Source organism: Thermobia domestica, chromosome 17 (assembly GCF_964235325.1).
Source record: "Thermobia domestica chromosome 17, izTheDome1.hap1.1, whole genome shotgun sequence".
In the NCBI taxonomy this organism is placed as follows: domain Eukaryota; kingdom Metazoa; phylum Arthropoda; class Insecta; order Zygentoma; family Lepismatidae; genus Thermobia; species Thermobia domestica.
In genome coordinates, this window is record NC_137470.1 from 75,115,290 (window position 1) to 75,130,765 (window position 15,476).

Sequence of the window (15,476 nt, forward strand, 5' to 3'; positions counted from 1 at the left end):
GCCTCCCAAGGAAAAGTACGAGGCAGTGAAGACGCTGGAGAGGCCAAGGGGGCCGATGCCTCCGGCATCGTTCACTCCTCAGACATGTATTGTGATGTAGGTCAAATATTAAAAAAAAAAATCCTACCTACAAAAAAAAAAAAAAAAATAGCGTCCCCCTAAAAATGTTTCTTTACCCAAGAAACTAAAGCTGGCGTCGTCACTTCTACTAAAAGCCCAATATTCTGAATGGGAACGGTGAGTACAGGAGCACATGTTTTTAGATCTGTTAGTTCCGAGCTCACTTGCAGGTACATGGTTAGCTTAAACGTCTTCGACCCAGAAGATCCGGGAGCTCGTGTGGTTCGGATCCCATCCATTTCTCATAGAGCCTCGCTGCTGAAAGAGACGCTAAACTCTAACCCATCCATCCAACTATACGAGGGGCTACCAAAAATATCCGAGAATGTCATTGTAAAAATCAGAAAAACAATACTTACGTCCTAATGTCCTTCGTCACCTTCAAAATAGTCCCTTCCGCCATGTATGCAAGGATCCCAGCGTTGTTCCCACTTTTGGAAGCACTCCTGGAAGTCCGCAGGGTAAAAGGTGTTCCACTTGGATATCCTCAATGGAGTCAAAACGTCACCATTTCAACGCAAATTTTATCTTGGAGAACAAGTGGAAGTCGCACAGGGCTAGGTCAGGGGAGTAGAGAGGATGGGGTACCGTTATCATGTTGTTTTTTGGCCAGGAATTCCCTCACAACGAGTGGCGTTTACCATAGCTCTGGCCCTTTGCACCGAACATCTTCCCTCACTCTTTAAAACCTCGCAGTAAAATTTCCCATTGACAGCCTGATCAGGTGGAACAAACTCCTTATGCATAATTCCTCGAATGTCGAAAAAAATTATCAGTATCGATTTGATGCTGCTGCGAACTTGTAGAGCTTCATTCGGCCTTGGAGAATGGTGTCTTCCGTTGTGATGGTTGCTGCTTCGTTTCCGGGTCATAACCGTAGACCCAAGATTCATCACCTGTAATGACTCTAAATAAGAAGTTTGGACACTCTCAAACTCTCTGTTGTAGCACAATACACATCTGAATCCAGAGGTATTTTTGGTCGATGCTGAGAAGGCGAGGGACAAATTTCGCTGCAATTCGTCTCATGTTCAGTTCATCGGATATAATTCGTTGACATGTACCTTACGACAGTCGAAGTCTGTTACAAACGTCGTGAATTGTCTGCCTTCTATCTTCGTGAATCATATCACGCACTTTCATGAACATTTCCGGTGTTGTGCATGTTGTCGGTTGACCAGAATGTTTGTTATCTTCAACAGATTCGCGACCTTCTTTGAAACGCTTGAACCACTCAAGTGTTCTTGCTTGACTCAGTGCACTCTCACCAAATGCCTCTTTCAACATGCGGTGAGTCTCGGCTGCAGTTTTCGTCAACTTGACATAAAACTTAATGCACATCCGTTACTACTTAACTCAGCCATTTGACAAATCGCAGAAGCACTGAAATACGTCCTGACACGCACAATTACAAACCACAACTGAATGTGCCAAAGATGACGCAACTTGTGTTGCAGCGGCTAATACATGTAGCTCAAGACATCTAGCAGTGGAATGTCGTATTGCTACTAGTTTGCCTGTTAGAAAAAAAAATCTCGGATATTTTGGGTAGCACCTCGTAGATCACTAAGCCAGCAGAGCACAGGAAGGGTGGCTCTGATTCCAAGATTTTATGTTGGTTCGCAGCTAACAGAAACGTTAGAAATAGGCATCATAATGCTTAGTTGTTACAAATTGTAGATGCTGGGTCATTACATGAACTCTCTGATATACAAAGGAGATTATGACCAGTTAGGATTAGCTGTAACTTACAATAACAGGATACATTTAACGTATAGTGCTTACCTTCTTCCTGTTGGTGCGAGTCTACGTTTATACATTAGTTCAAAGATTCAGGATAGAGAAAACGGCTCTTTGTCCTGCTATCACAAGCCCTGCCACTTCATTTTTAATCTCCTTGTTTATCCCCTCTAATTTGTACCTTCATTTGTTATCACAATATATAATCACTTTTTATTTAATTAGTTGGCAACACTTCTCACTGCAGATTGCATTGTTTACAAACGGTGTGAAGCTTCGTGAAAAATAATTTAGTATCGTTCGAATATATTTGTAGTTCAGGGGTTCACCCAGTTTCTGTAAAATGGTTCTCTAGGGAAACCTGGGGGGAGGGGAAGCGTGAGGAGCGTGGTGCTTACTACATTAGCTTCTGTATGTTCTGAAATCTTAAAAGTGTGTAGCCTTAACTCTCCCAACCCGTAAGCCTACTACGAGCTATACCCAATAGGGATTCCTCTAGGTTTTTTTTTTTTTTTTTTAACTTTGTACCGTATATGATAATGAGCTCCTTCGTGCCTAACGGTCAGCGTACGCGCCTTTGGCGTGGAAGACCCGAGTTCGATTCCCGACGGAGCTCATGTGGTTTGGATTCCTCGCTAAACTCAAAATCAACTCTATATGATAAGGTAGAAAAGTGTATCAAAAAGTACTGTGATTTTTCGATTTACTAAAAACGTACAGACAAAAATATCTTAAACTGTATCATGTTTGACATATGGTATCACATTAATATTCGACATAGGAACCACTCCGGTATAAACATGCATTCCAACGTGACACCAATTTGTCCATGACAATTTCAAAGAAATGTTGGTTCAGGTTCCCTAACCAGGTAACGGTAGCCGGTTGTGCCTCTTCCAGTATATCAAAACGCCGCCCACGGAGGTGTTTAAGTATCCAAACAAATGGTGGTCGGAAGGGATTATTAAATCAAGGCTACATGAAGGATGGTCAAAATTTTCCCAGTTGAAACTCATGTTGTGTGTACGGGTTCGTTGCGCTGCATTGGTCGTGCGTTATCGTATAGTAACAATATTCTCTCTTGTAGTGCTCCTTTTCGTTTCTGATGTATGACTGCTTTTAGCCTGTCTATGGTTCGGCAGTACGTGTTAGTAATGTTCGTTCCCCTTTCTAGAAATTCAACATGAATACCATCCTGATGGTCCCAAAGCACAATAGCCATTGCTTTCTTGGCAGATGTTATGGTCTTGAATTTCTTAGCCTGCGGTGACGACAGATGTTTTCATGTCATGCTCTGGCGTTTTGATTCAGGTGTTCATAGGGGTATTGGGGTATTGGGGCATCACGTCATAACAGGTTTCAACGCCTGTTATGACGCGATGAAGGAATGCAGTTCCTTCGTGGGCATACCGTGTGAGGTGGGTCAAAGAAATGCCCATTTGAAGGTGTTTTTCGTCCTCACTCAAATGTTTTCGCGCGCAGACATTTTCCCGAATCCAAATTGGTCATGGACAATACATCTCACTGAATCATATGAGATTTGCAATACATCTGCAATGTCATGCAAGCTCACTCTTCTGTCTTCACGAATCATCACATCAACGTCACACACATTCCAGTCAGTGATAGACGTTGCTGGTCTGTCACTTCTGTCATCTGTCACAGTCCTCCTACCACTCACGAATGCGTTCCACAACACATACACTTGTTTCTGCGACATAACAGTCTCTCCATAAACCTCCACGGATTCTCGATGAATGTCAGATGGCTTCTGTCCCTTGGCCCATAAAAAACGAATAACACGGTACACCTTCTCTTTGGAGTACTGTTCAAGTCGATGCGCCATCTTTAAATTGCTCTAGTTACCAGACGGGTTGACGTAGTAGGCTGTAATTGCCGTTAGACTTCCCTCTACTTGCAAAATACTAAAAAATTAGTAGCTACACAATAAAACTCTGGGTATTAGGAACAAATTCGCCTTAGTTTTTGATGCATTACTGTAATTTAAAAAAAATTGCAGGCTGTCATGGTTGAGCGATCAAAGGGTTTAGTATGGTGATAGTATAACCTGTGTATTGCAGGTTCGAATCCTATACAGGTACAAGTGTTATGTATTGACCTTCCTCGGTTTTCATTATCATTTTCTTATCGCATCATTCAGCCTAAAGAACACAACTGTTGGATAAAACTTCAAAAGCAAACATAAATAAATACGCTTTTTGCTATGTAAATTAGCGCATTATTAATTCAGTAATATTATTAAGTTCTTTAGTGTGTTCATTACCAATTTCTGATAATACTACTTCGTGAGACCGTTGCGGTGTAGTTGGTAAGACATCTACTACTAACTGATGGTCCTGGACTCATTCTTGGTGGGGAGGATTACTTTTTCGTTCTACTATGGTTCGAATACGGATCTGGGATACCTATCCTTTGTAAATAGGGCACCTAGGAAACATGGAGTATAAAGGCGTCTGATATTAGTCTAAAAAACAACACAATAAAGGCTATTGATTAAAACTATGGAGTCAAATACATATTAATTCAGGAAAACTTAATGTTACAATAACTTTAAAGGCATGTTTTCAAAATTTAACGTTAACACAGTTTATCAAAATAATGTCACTTGAAAAGTATAGTTACTTTCACACTAGAGCCTATCTATTTCAACTGTGCCCCTTCTGGCGCTGCTGTCGATGTGTGTTTTCCGGTACCTCCCTCGAAAGAGGAAGGACAAGTTGCTGCAGCCGAGATCTTTCAATAACTGAATGCGGAAGTGTGCCACAATGAATTATTTCACGGACTTTGCTGTCCAGTGTCTTGTTAGCCATTCTAAGAAGCCTACGATCTTCACTCGTCAAGACCAAATGACTGAATGACAAATTGGCAACACAGCTGAGATCATTCACTTCTTTTCCCTTAGCAAACGGAAGGTTTCCTCCTTCAGAAGGTGGAGAGGCTGGGGCCGAAGTATATTTCACATATTTTCCGAGCGCCATTTGAGATAGACAGGCTCTAGTTCCGTCTACATGACAATTCTGTGAAATATTTGAGAAGTATATTATTCTTAAAACACCCGTTCTACATCTGGGTTGTCTCTGTTTGTACATAACCTAGGTCAAGAGTTCACGATACATTTAATATTGTGGTCGTAGGTAAGTATGCATGCAAATTTAAAAGTGGCTCCAAAATTTGACAGAAACTGGTAGAAAAAAATAAATAAATAAAAGACAAAGAGAATAAAATCTAAACGAAACTGCGGGACAATAATAACTTAAACAAAATTCTGGAAAGAAAACCACCATTTTCATAGCTCCAGCTTTCCACATCTTCACGCCTCAATACACAGTCAATTATTTTCAGTTTTGAGATTACGTAAATACATCAAACAATTGAATACCCCTTCCCCTCCCATTGTGCCTATAAGTGTTTCCTGCAAAGTTTGATTCTTCGTGGGGCAACGTAAGTTTCGACGGTGACTTAGCATCGTGAGTTGATAGGGATCCTACTTGGAATAAAATCTAGCGAACTGCGGTTCTAAAGGCCAAAAATATCACTGGTGGGACTCGATGCAATGGCGACGGAACGTTTTCTGTCTGTCTGTTCACAGAACGAGTGAACTGTACCGACAATAAATTTAGTTTGAGTTTAGTACAGATTACTCCTGGTCAAAATAAAAGCCTCGAACTCAAAGTCTAATTGGTATTCGAGACAATACATTTCAAGCTAAAGGGTGAACAAAAAAATTGCTAGACTGGAAAAAATATAAGGATTGAAATGTATTTTTGAAATTTATTTCCAAAATGGGATAGTACATGAGAATGAGGACTCCGTACAAAACAATTTAAATAAGGTTGGCGTTCTGGATGCCTTTGCACCCAATTTCCTGTCGATTATGTATCCCCCTCCTCATCAGATCGAATCCTGTAGTTCACCCAACTTCTTGGCTGAGACATATCCAAATCTGCGTAAAGTCACGAAGCTTTTTTGGCTCTGTAAGGACGTTCAGCATACTTCTGTTTACATAAGGCCCAAAATGCCTCTATGCCCGCGCTTGGAATACATTAGGTGGGTTCTTTTCTTTCTCAACGAAGAGAAAGTGTTCACTATAAAGAGACTCGACAACATTCTTGGTGTAGTGCGACGTAGCAAGATCCAGCCAAAACAGAACGTTGTCTCTTCGGCGTTCGAATAACAAAGGAATTAATCTCTTCTTCAAACATTCAGGGAGGTACAGGCTGGCGTTGATGCTGCCTTCAGATATAAAGGGCTCCAAAACTCCCCTCGCTGTCTATTGCTTGCCACACCAATATTTTCTTGAATAATTTGCTCCGGCTCTCCGTTTTTTCGTCGTATCCTAGCACAGCTGGATTCAAAGCATGGAAATACCTCCTTCCTGGAACTTCATCTGGCTCCCAAGGCACAGAGGTCTCGTCATGCACTACGAGAATTTTGCGCAGAGATTTTTGGTAAATGTAACAGCACCCTGACTTCGCACGCTCCTCCTGATCGTTGGTGTACCTGGGTGCATCATTCTTTTCGTATGCCTTAATTCCCAACCTTTTCTGCTTTACTAAACTTCTGTGCAGCACGGCGAGTCGACATCGACGGATCCCTTTGAAACAACTTTTGCACTTTCGCCATCATCTTCGGTCCTGATTTCACGGCTGCGCGATCAGTTTGTCTGCGGTAACTTTTCTGCTGGGTAGCCTCAAACTTGGAGATCAGTCGGTATATCGTGCTTTTTGGAACACCTTCGTCGCGAAAATGAAGCAGTATTTTGAACTTACTTTTATCTGCTTCATTTTCGTAGTACGAAATGATGCGTTTTGCCCCCATTTATTTCTCCTTTCATGACATCATGAATACTGAAGTTTCAAACGGACAATTGTGGCCTTCAGGTAGAAACGTCGAGCACCTACTCGTGTTTACAATTTGGTCAAATGGCATGCCTGTTTCATTGTGCACATACGGCTTTCCTGTCTACCAATTTCTTGTTCACGCTTTAAATATGTAAATTATTCAATTATTTTTTTATACTCTTGCTAGAACCAAAGTTAACTATGTTATTTACAATATCTTCCATAGAGCCAAGAAGTTGACTAAAAATGTCTGAGTAAAACACTTCCAATCATCGCTAAGTCAATATAGAAAATAGATAACAAATCGTCTAAATCATCTGGTCATAACATGCCTCTTAATCAAGCCTCGCGTTCTCACAAGGCAGTAGAGAATCAAGGCAATGAAACCAAGACACACCCAAAGAAGCAGCAGCCAGAACTCGAAGCGAAAAACATAAAAGGAATCAATAATCGTAAAATCTATAATAAAAAAAGAGAAGATCTGCAAAAAATATTTCGCCTAAAAGAAGAGGAGATTAACCAATTACAACTTCCAGTAGGTTCTACGAAGCATGTTCCCAATAAACCTAAACAGGCAAAAAATCAGCCTACACAAACCAGATCTAGGGAGATGTCTAAAACCAAAAATAAAACACTTCAAAATGGAGCTGCAGTTCCATTGAATGATGATATCCAAGAACATTCAGGTGGGACAAATGAGAATAAAAGTTGTGCGAGCAACAATGATGTAGACGAACGAAGTAGTTTACACGAAAAATGCAATAAGAAAAGTCCTTGTAGTGAAAAGCTCATAAGTCAAATGGATGGAGAAAAGATGTCTAGTAAACGTAAACTATCTGGTAAAAGAAAGAATTCGCGTAAAACATTTAGTGGACTTTATCCCTCTTGTCGACGAAAATGTAATAATTCTAAGGTAATGTATGCGGACTTTCCAATTACAAAGGATATCATACGTACCGTTAATCTATACGGATACACTTTAGTACCAAAACGACAGCGGCGTAAAGTTTCAAAACGAACTATTACTAAAAAAATGTCTGACACACAAACTGAAACTAGTGTTCGTACGAAAAAAGTTCAAAGTGAGCGAAAGATAATCACGAAAACAACTAACAAATTGAATGCAAAACCCACCAAGCAAAAATCAGTACCTCACCTAAATCCTATAAAGACGTCGTCTGAAAATGATCCGAAGACAATAAAAAAGCCCTTGAAACTAATGGAACGACATTTAGAAACTAAGGAAAGGCATTCCAAAAGCTGCGAAAGACCAAATAACAATGTATCTGATAGTAAGACTGGTAATAGTAAAAACAAACTGAACCTAAGTAAGAGACAAGTTGCATCGGAAATTGCACTTCGAAATTCCAGTAATATCACAAAAAGTACACTCAAATCCCGCAGGAGAAGTAATATGAAGCAAAATGATCTAAAGTCAGCGATTCCAGAAGGTCTTGAAGGCAACACTGCACCCCGAGACAAAGAGATCGGGGAAAATAAAAAGGAAAAATTAAACACGGATGAAGAAGTAAACAGTGCCTTACGTCACAAGAATATAAGAAAAAAGAAGACTGTAGAACAGGAAGCTAAGAATCAAAAAATATTGACAAATGATACAAAATCCGGAGGTAAGAAAAACAGACGTAAGACCAAGTTTGTAAGTGGAAATAAGAAGCAGGTTAGAAAGGATGGAATAAGAAATGAATCAGACTATACACATACTAAATCTTGTGCTAGAAAATCACGTTTATATGAGAGAAAAGTTAAACGGTTAACTTCAGAAGAAGACTTTAAACTCAGAGCTGAACGTATATCGAAGCTACCACCATCAAAAGTTCCTCTCTTCAATCATAAACGAGTGCCGGGGAATTTAGGAAATAGACTTTTAACAAGACAGTCTGCAACATCATCTCACAGCGGTTCAAGAACACCTGAACTAACTGATACCCCTCGTTCAAATAAAACTGAAGTAAAACCAACAACTCCTGTCAACAAACAGAGTTTTTCTAAGACTAACGATCCCATGAAAACAGCCGCTAAACTGATGGAGAGGACGAACACTTGCACAGGTGAAAACTACAGACATGAAATAATGAACGTTTCAGAGGAAAATGACAGCGCATGCAAGCCGAGTGGTACAGAATTACAACATTATCGTGTATCCACAAAATGTGACGTGATAAAGAAGAGTACGGAGGGAACTTCGTTAAGAAAACCGAGTGGAAAATCAGAATATATCCGAAAAGTTGAAACAAAAACAAAGATTGCAAAGACGACTATGGAGCAGAAAACGCAAGTGAACGAGGCTATGTTAACTGAGAATGCAATTGAACAAATGCACAGTACGCTTCAACCAGAAAAAGGTAATAATATTCCGACGCCAAAATATTCCATACTGACACTTCAAATACAGACTGAAGAGCAGGAGGTAATTAATCCAAAATTAACAAAACCACCTCGTGCCCAGAATCTCAGCTGTACAACATATTTGAATCGAATGAAAATGAGAAAAGATTCTGAAAAGAAGAGAAAACTAAACTGCATTGGAACACAAACTACATCTTATAGCTACCAGTCTAATCGTCTAATGTTCGCCGATAACGAAAAGAAAATGGTGCTTGGAAATACACTGTCAGATCCTGAAAATATATCCACTACCGCAGGACCAGACGAAGAAGCTTCAGTCTTTGTTAGGAAAACTTTTACGTCGACGAGTTTTCATCAATCTCCAGTGCTAGCAACAACGGTTTCATCTACACATCCTAAACAACTGCTCATTTCTTCTACAAGAACCACGAAGCAAAACGTATCAATGCACGGTTTTCCTTTGCCAAAAGTCAGTGGTCAGAAAAAGATGTCTGCATTACCACCAGTGTCTAATGGAAACACCAAAAAATCTGTCTCCGACCTTCCACTGGCTATTCCTTGGTATGACAGACTTACTTACTTTTCCAAGCGTGGGGTCAGGGTGAACAAGGGTAGATCCACGCCAAAATATTAATCACCCAATGTTTATACAGAATTGAACTTAAATTTTGTTGTTGAATAATGTAGATATCTGACTATAATAGTTGTTGTCAAAAATCTTATTAGTGTTTGTTAATCACTTCCGAAAGTATTTAATGACCCTGAACATTTCGGTCTTACAACCGTCACCTGTTGATACATGATTTAAAAAAAATGTTAGTTGATCATATGTACAAATGTTTCATGTTCTTAATATGTGCATTTTTAATTATTAATTTTGGCATATATATATATATTTTTAAAAAGTATGAGTTGTATAATCTTCCAGTTTACATTTAGAAATATATTACATTTAGAAATATACTAAATTAATTTCTCTGATATATGTAATTGACCAGTATTAGTATCATAGAAAAAAAAATAGTTTAGAATGCTCCAAGAGCATTGACAGAACGAGCTTAAAAAAATTAATTTTTCTTATTAACTTCTACAGGTTTTATACTAATAGTTCTATGTACTTTGTTATTATAACTGTTACTCATTAAACAATTCTTGTAATATATCTACCCATTTATAATGTCCTTGAGTACTCAATTTTTAGTACATGTTTTGTTTAAAGGTTCTGTTGAAACGTTCTACCATATGTTGTTTTACAAAGACACATGCTCAAAATGGAGGGTTCAAAATTGAAAAATTAGTAAAATATCATCTCTCTCTCTGACTTACGGTTCCCGAGATATGGCTCCTTAAATCTCCCGAAATTAGAACTTTTCTGACCAATATCTGGTGAACGGTGACCAGTTGGCCAGTGGCCACCGGTTACTATTTGGTACCAAAATGTTCACCATCCTCTTAGGTATTGAGCTCCTTCGTGGCTAAGCGGTTAGCGTACGCGTCTTTGGCGTGGGAGACCCGTGTTCGATTCTCGGCGGGAGCTCATGTGGTTCGGATTCCACGTTAATCAGTAGGTCCACGTCTCATACAGCCTAACTGCTGAACGGGACGTTAACTCAAAATCAACTCAACTCCTCTTAGGTATTGATCAACACCAACACCGTCTCTCTATAACTTATGGTTCCCGAGATATGGCTCCTTAAATCTCCCGAAATTGAACTTTTTGGACAATATCTCGGGAACGGTAAGAGTGACGAGAAACATTCCATCACTTGCAGAGATAGTTTTTGATGCTTTATCGAATAGAGAGTGAAACATTGAAAAATTCGGAAAAAAAGAGAGAGAGAGAGAGAGAGAGAGAGAGACAGAGACACACACACTCACTCACTCTCTCTCTTCTTTCTCTCTGAGTATTACTAAACACACAGTGAAACTAAAATAGACATAGAACATGGATTAAGATAGTCATGATTTTTTTATTATGTTTGATATATTTTGTAGCATTGATTAACTGTCATTTGTGCAATTAGATAATTTAGATACTAAAATATAAATGCTAAAATATATGAATTGGTTAAAAACGATGAATATATGATATACGAAAAAAATAATTTGCTCTATCTTCAAAATAGTTTAGGTTTCAAAATGGGTTTCAAAGTCATTTTTATTATAGAAAAAATGCTTTAGGAAATGAGAGGTCCCTGTGAAAAACAAAATGTACTTTACAATACAGGGTGAGTCAAAAGTCTTTGAACACCCTTTTATTTTGAAACCTGAGATGAAAATATGAAATTTCTTACTGGGAGAATGTTAGTAGAGTAAGGACTGCAACTTATACGGTATATGGCGACAATGGCCGCCATACTGAAACCCGAAATCTTTAATGCAAATTTGGAACTTCTACAAGGTTCCTACTGATCTGGAGAAATCTATTTCCCTGGCTTTCTCTGACCTTTGGCGAGAAACTATCTAACTTTCATGACAGGCGTCGGATGACGTTGACATATAAATAAGAAATAAATAACGTTGAATATTTATATATGAGAACATTTATTCTATAGAGACAAATAATAAATTGCTCATATGTACATTCTACTTACCTTACCAAATAGCTATTATAATAGTTGGCTAAGCTGAAATTGGTGTACAATTAATGTTAGAAAAAAATATATTTTATAAAGTTTTCCTGATTTCCAGTCATTTTCCCTGAGCTTCCCTGACCTGCACCATTTTCCCTGAGTTTTTCGACCAGTAGGAACTCTGTTCAAAGAGGAAGAAAGACGTGACGTGACATGAAGTAACACAAACATGATCTCAGGAACTCAAAAGTGTAATTGTTTCTTTTATATCTTTTACGGTTTGCACCTCATGAACACATAAAGGTTGAACGATTTGGGTACAAAACCTCGCGGCCAGAACCTCGCGGCGACAACCTCGCGGACCAAAACCTCGCCTCCCAAAACCTCGCGGCCCAAAATCTCGCCTGGCCAAAACCTCGCCGCCCAAAACCTCGCCGCCCAAAATCTCGCGGGGCCAAAACCTCGCCACCCAAAACCTCGCGGGCCAAAACCTCGCGCCCCAAAATATCGCCATACCCAAAATCTCGCCTGACCAAAATGTAAATGTTCCAACAGATGATAAGGATGACGGTATAAAAGACGCTGTTTCAGAAGAAGTATCACGGGTATTTGACCAAGTCCCGCGATACCATATGAAAATTCTATTTCTGTATTAGATGATTTCAATGTGAAGGTAGGGCGACAGGATGCTTTTAAACTGGTTATAGGGAAAGAAAGTCTGCATAAGGAAAGTAATGACAACTAACGAGGTTAGTTTCGTGAACTTTGGAACATCCAAAAACTTAAAATTTTAACAAAAATCTAATAATATTTATGAAAATATGAAACAATATATGAGTTTTTACGACGTCCCTTGATTATGTCCTATAAGTTAAAGGAGACGTAGATGACCAGGATGAAGGAAATGATCGAATAAAGAAAGTGGGAGGAAACGGGAATAACCCGAGAAAGCCCACGCACACGATGTTTTGTATGTTATTATTATTATTATTATTATTATTATTATTATTATTATTATTATTATTATTATTTGTAATGTGGAATTGCATATTAGGAAACACATTGGGTAAATTTTAAAGAAAAGTTTCATTCGCGGCGAGGTTTTGGCACGGCGAGATTTTGGGCGGCGAGGTTTTGGCCCGGCGAGATTTTGTCCCGCGAGGTTTTGGGCGGCGAGGTTTTGGCCCGGCGAGATTTTGTCCCGCGAGGTTTTGGGCGGCGAGGTTTTGGCCCGGCGAGATTTTGTCTCGCGAGGTTTTGGCCGGCGAGATTTTGGGCGGCGATGTTTCGGCCGCGAGATTTTGTCCGTATACCAGGTTGAACATCATCTATCAACGGCACGCTACAGCACACGTTCTGTGTGGTGGCCATACCGTCTAATCAACAATCGTAGTCGCCATCTTTACTCCAACTGAACACGCAAGAGAATGGCCGGTGAAATGCGGTGACACGCCTCTGAATGCGTTTCCATAGGTGCCTTATAAGATACGCTTTCTCAGCATACACCATCTGCTATAGATAGCCCACGAACAGAAATCAAGCAGTGTGAGGGCAGGTCATCTGATCACTCTACAGGGTAACGGCGACCTATCTACTTCTCTGGGAATTGTGCACCGAGTCTTTGACGCACACCAACGCATAGTGGGGAGGGGATCCAATGTGTTGAAAATAACAAGGAAAGTTACCATTGGGTTCAGAGGACTGTTCAGCACAGAATAAAAAATTTTAAGAAGACATGTGGTATCATAAACAAGACTTTTGCAATTTAAATTTCAAATACTCATTTTATGCACCTAATCATGGTAAGTCAGACTTGTTGATAGTACTGGTGAAACATTAAAGCTAGTTGGCAAAGCTCCCTTAAAATACAAATATTTTATACTTCTGGTAAGTACAGATCATGTAAGGAAACAATTTTTTTTAAAAAATATTTCTTTATAACAAAGCAAGACATAATGATATTAGGTGTTGCAATGAGCGAGAGATTTCATCAAACATTAATAATTCGAAATACTCACTTTGTGTTCTATAAGTGTATAAAACTAGTGAAGAAAGACAAAATGCTGACAAGCATTACACCATCGCTTCAGACTTTGATTTGGGACATGGACCAGATATGAAGTTTATGTACAAATTCGTATTTGGCCTGTGTTTGGATTTGGTTAGTACTGGCTGTAGTGAGACAGTAAATGCTAATAAAGCAGATGTAACTGTAAAATGTATTCATCCCTATGGTCCAGTACTATATTATTGGCATCACAGTGATTCACGTGAGATGCCCATTTAAAGTTAGATGTGATGTATGTGTCCTCACAGCAAGAGGAAGAACATACCAACTTGCTAGAGTCAAGTAATCTTGTCCTTTTTAAATGGCATACATACTTAAAAAATTATCTACTGTAGTTTAAAACCTTAATTTGCACATGAATATTATGGATTCCTTTAATTTTTACATAATACGAGGGTGAACTGGAAAGTTCGTGGCCTGACTTACAAAATTAGAAAATATTTGGACAAGTTACGTTTTATTTTTCCATGTAATCCCCCTCGACCGAGATACATTTACGCCATCTCTCCACTAACGCTTCTTTATCACTTTTTATCTATGCACCCGAAGAAACCGCTGATCCTCAAAAAACTTTCTCAGGTTTCTAAACAAGTCCGAGGGAGCCAGATCAGATGAATGGGGTGGGTGCGGCAACAGTTCGAACCCACAGGAATGAACTTCGGCCATGGATGCAAGGGACGTGTGAACGCGCACATTGTCCTGTTTCTTCGCAGCATTCCTGGTCATTTAATTCCGATTTTCTCATGCAAACGTCGCAGAAGGGTGCAGTAGTATTCAGAATTGACAGTCTTTCCCTTTTCCAAGAAAACAATCAGGATAATGCCCCTGGCATCCCAAAAAATTAATGTCATAACCTGGTTTGCCGACAAAACTTGTTTGGCTTTCTTTGGGAAAGAACATCCAAGTCGTTTCCAGTGCTTCGATTGTTTTGATTCCGGTGTATGACGGTGTATCTATGTCTCATCCATAGTCACAAATCTGCCAATAAACTCCTCCGGATCACTTACAAACAGTTCCAAACAATCACAGAAAAGGGTGAATCGATTGCATTTGTGTCTAACCAAAAGCAACTTGGGTACCATCGCGTAGGAAACCACAATTCGTTTACAATATTGTTTGTGCTCGCTTATAGGAAATACCCACAGTCTCGGTTCTCTCTCGGATTTCAATTCTGCGGTCATTCAAAATCAGGTCACAAATTTTGTTGACATTTTCTGTAGTGGTCGACATTGGAGGCCTGCCACTGCGGTGTCACCTTCAATGCTGTTTCTGCCACGCTAAATTTCAGCTACCTACTTTTTCACCATGGAATACAAGTCTCCCAGCGTCTCTACCATGTCCATGTGAATTTCCTGTGGTGTTAAGCCCTTTTATACAGGTACTTAGTGACAGCTCGATGCTCGATTTTTTCCATGTCACAAATTTCCGTCACTTCCGTCGACTTAGCGCCTTATAAACTCCTCACCTGAAACAATACAGAAATGAAATTTTACACAGTGACTACCAACGAATATAGCTACGCAGCTAATGTATACAAACACAAAATAACTGCTTCCTTCCTAGTCAGGCCACGAACTTTCCAATCCACCCTCGTATATACTGGAGGTTAATATGTAGTTGAACTGATTTTAACTTCCCTTTCAGCAGCAAGGCTATATGAGACGGGACCTACTGATTAACGTGGAATCCGAAGAACAGGAGCTCCCGCCGGGAATTGAACCTGGGTCTCCCATGCCAAAGGCGTGT

General features: G+C 39.5%; 2 protein-coding genes and 1 long non-coding RNA gene across 3 annotated transcripts in view; all 3 read right to left on the bottom strand.

Annotated features, from left to right (window-relative positions):
- Window positions 1–296, bottom strand: part of LOC145674059 (Fanconi anemia group A protein homolog) — a 104,635-nt gene extending 104,339 nt beyond the window's left edge. Inside the window, exon 1 of the mRNA XM_081743883.1 lies at window positions 177–296. Coding sequence (XP_081600009.1) covers window positions 177–296 — 120 coding nt within the window. The remainder of the gene's footprint in view (window positions 1–176) is intronic.
- Window positions 297–3,322: 3,026 nt separating this feature from the next.
- On the bottom strand, window positions 3,323–3,706 carry LOC145674060 (protein GVQW3-like). Its single transcript, XM_081743884.1, has one exon. The coding sequence runs from the start codon at window positions 3,704–3,706 to the stop codon at window positions 3,323–3,325; it is 384 nt and encodes a 127-aa protein (XP_081600010.1).
- Window positions 3,707–13,464: 9,758 nt separating this feature from the next.
- The window catches only part of LOC145674545 (uncharacterized), a 28,775-nt gene continuing 26,763 nt past the window's right edge, over window positions 13,465–15,476 (bottom strand). The window contains exon 3 of the long non-coding RNA XR_014128976.1: window positions 13,465–15,195. This is a non-coding gene — a long non-coding RNA (uncharacterized LOC145674545). The remainder of the gene's footprint in view (window positions 15,196–15,476) is intronic.

Coding starts and splice junctions, on each gene's coding strand:
- LOC145674060 (XM_081743884.1), bottom strand. CDS start 3,706: ATGGCGCATCGACTTGAACAGTACTCCAAAGAGAAGGTGTACCGTGTT.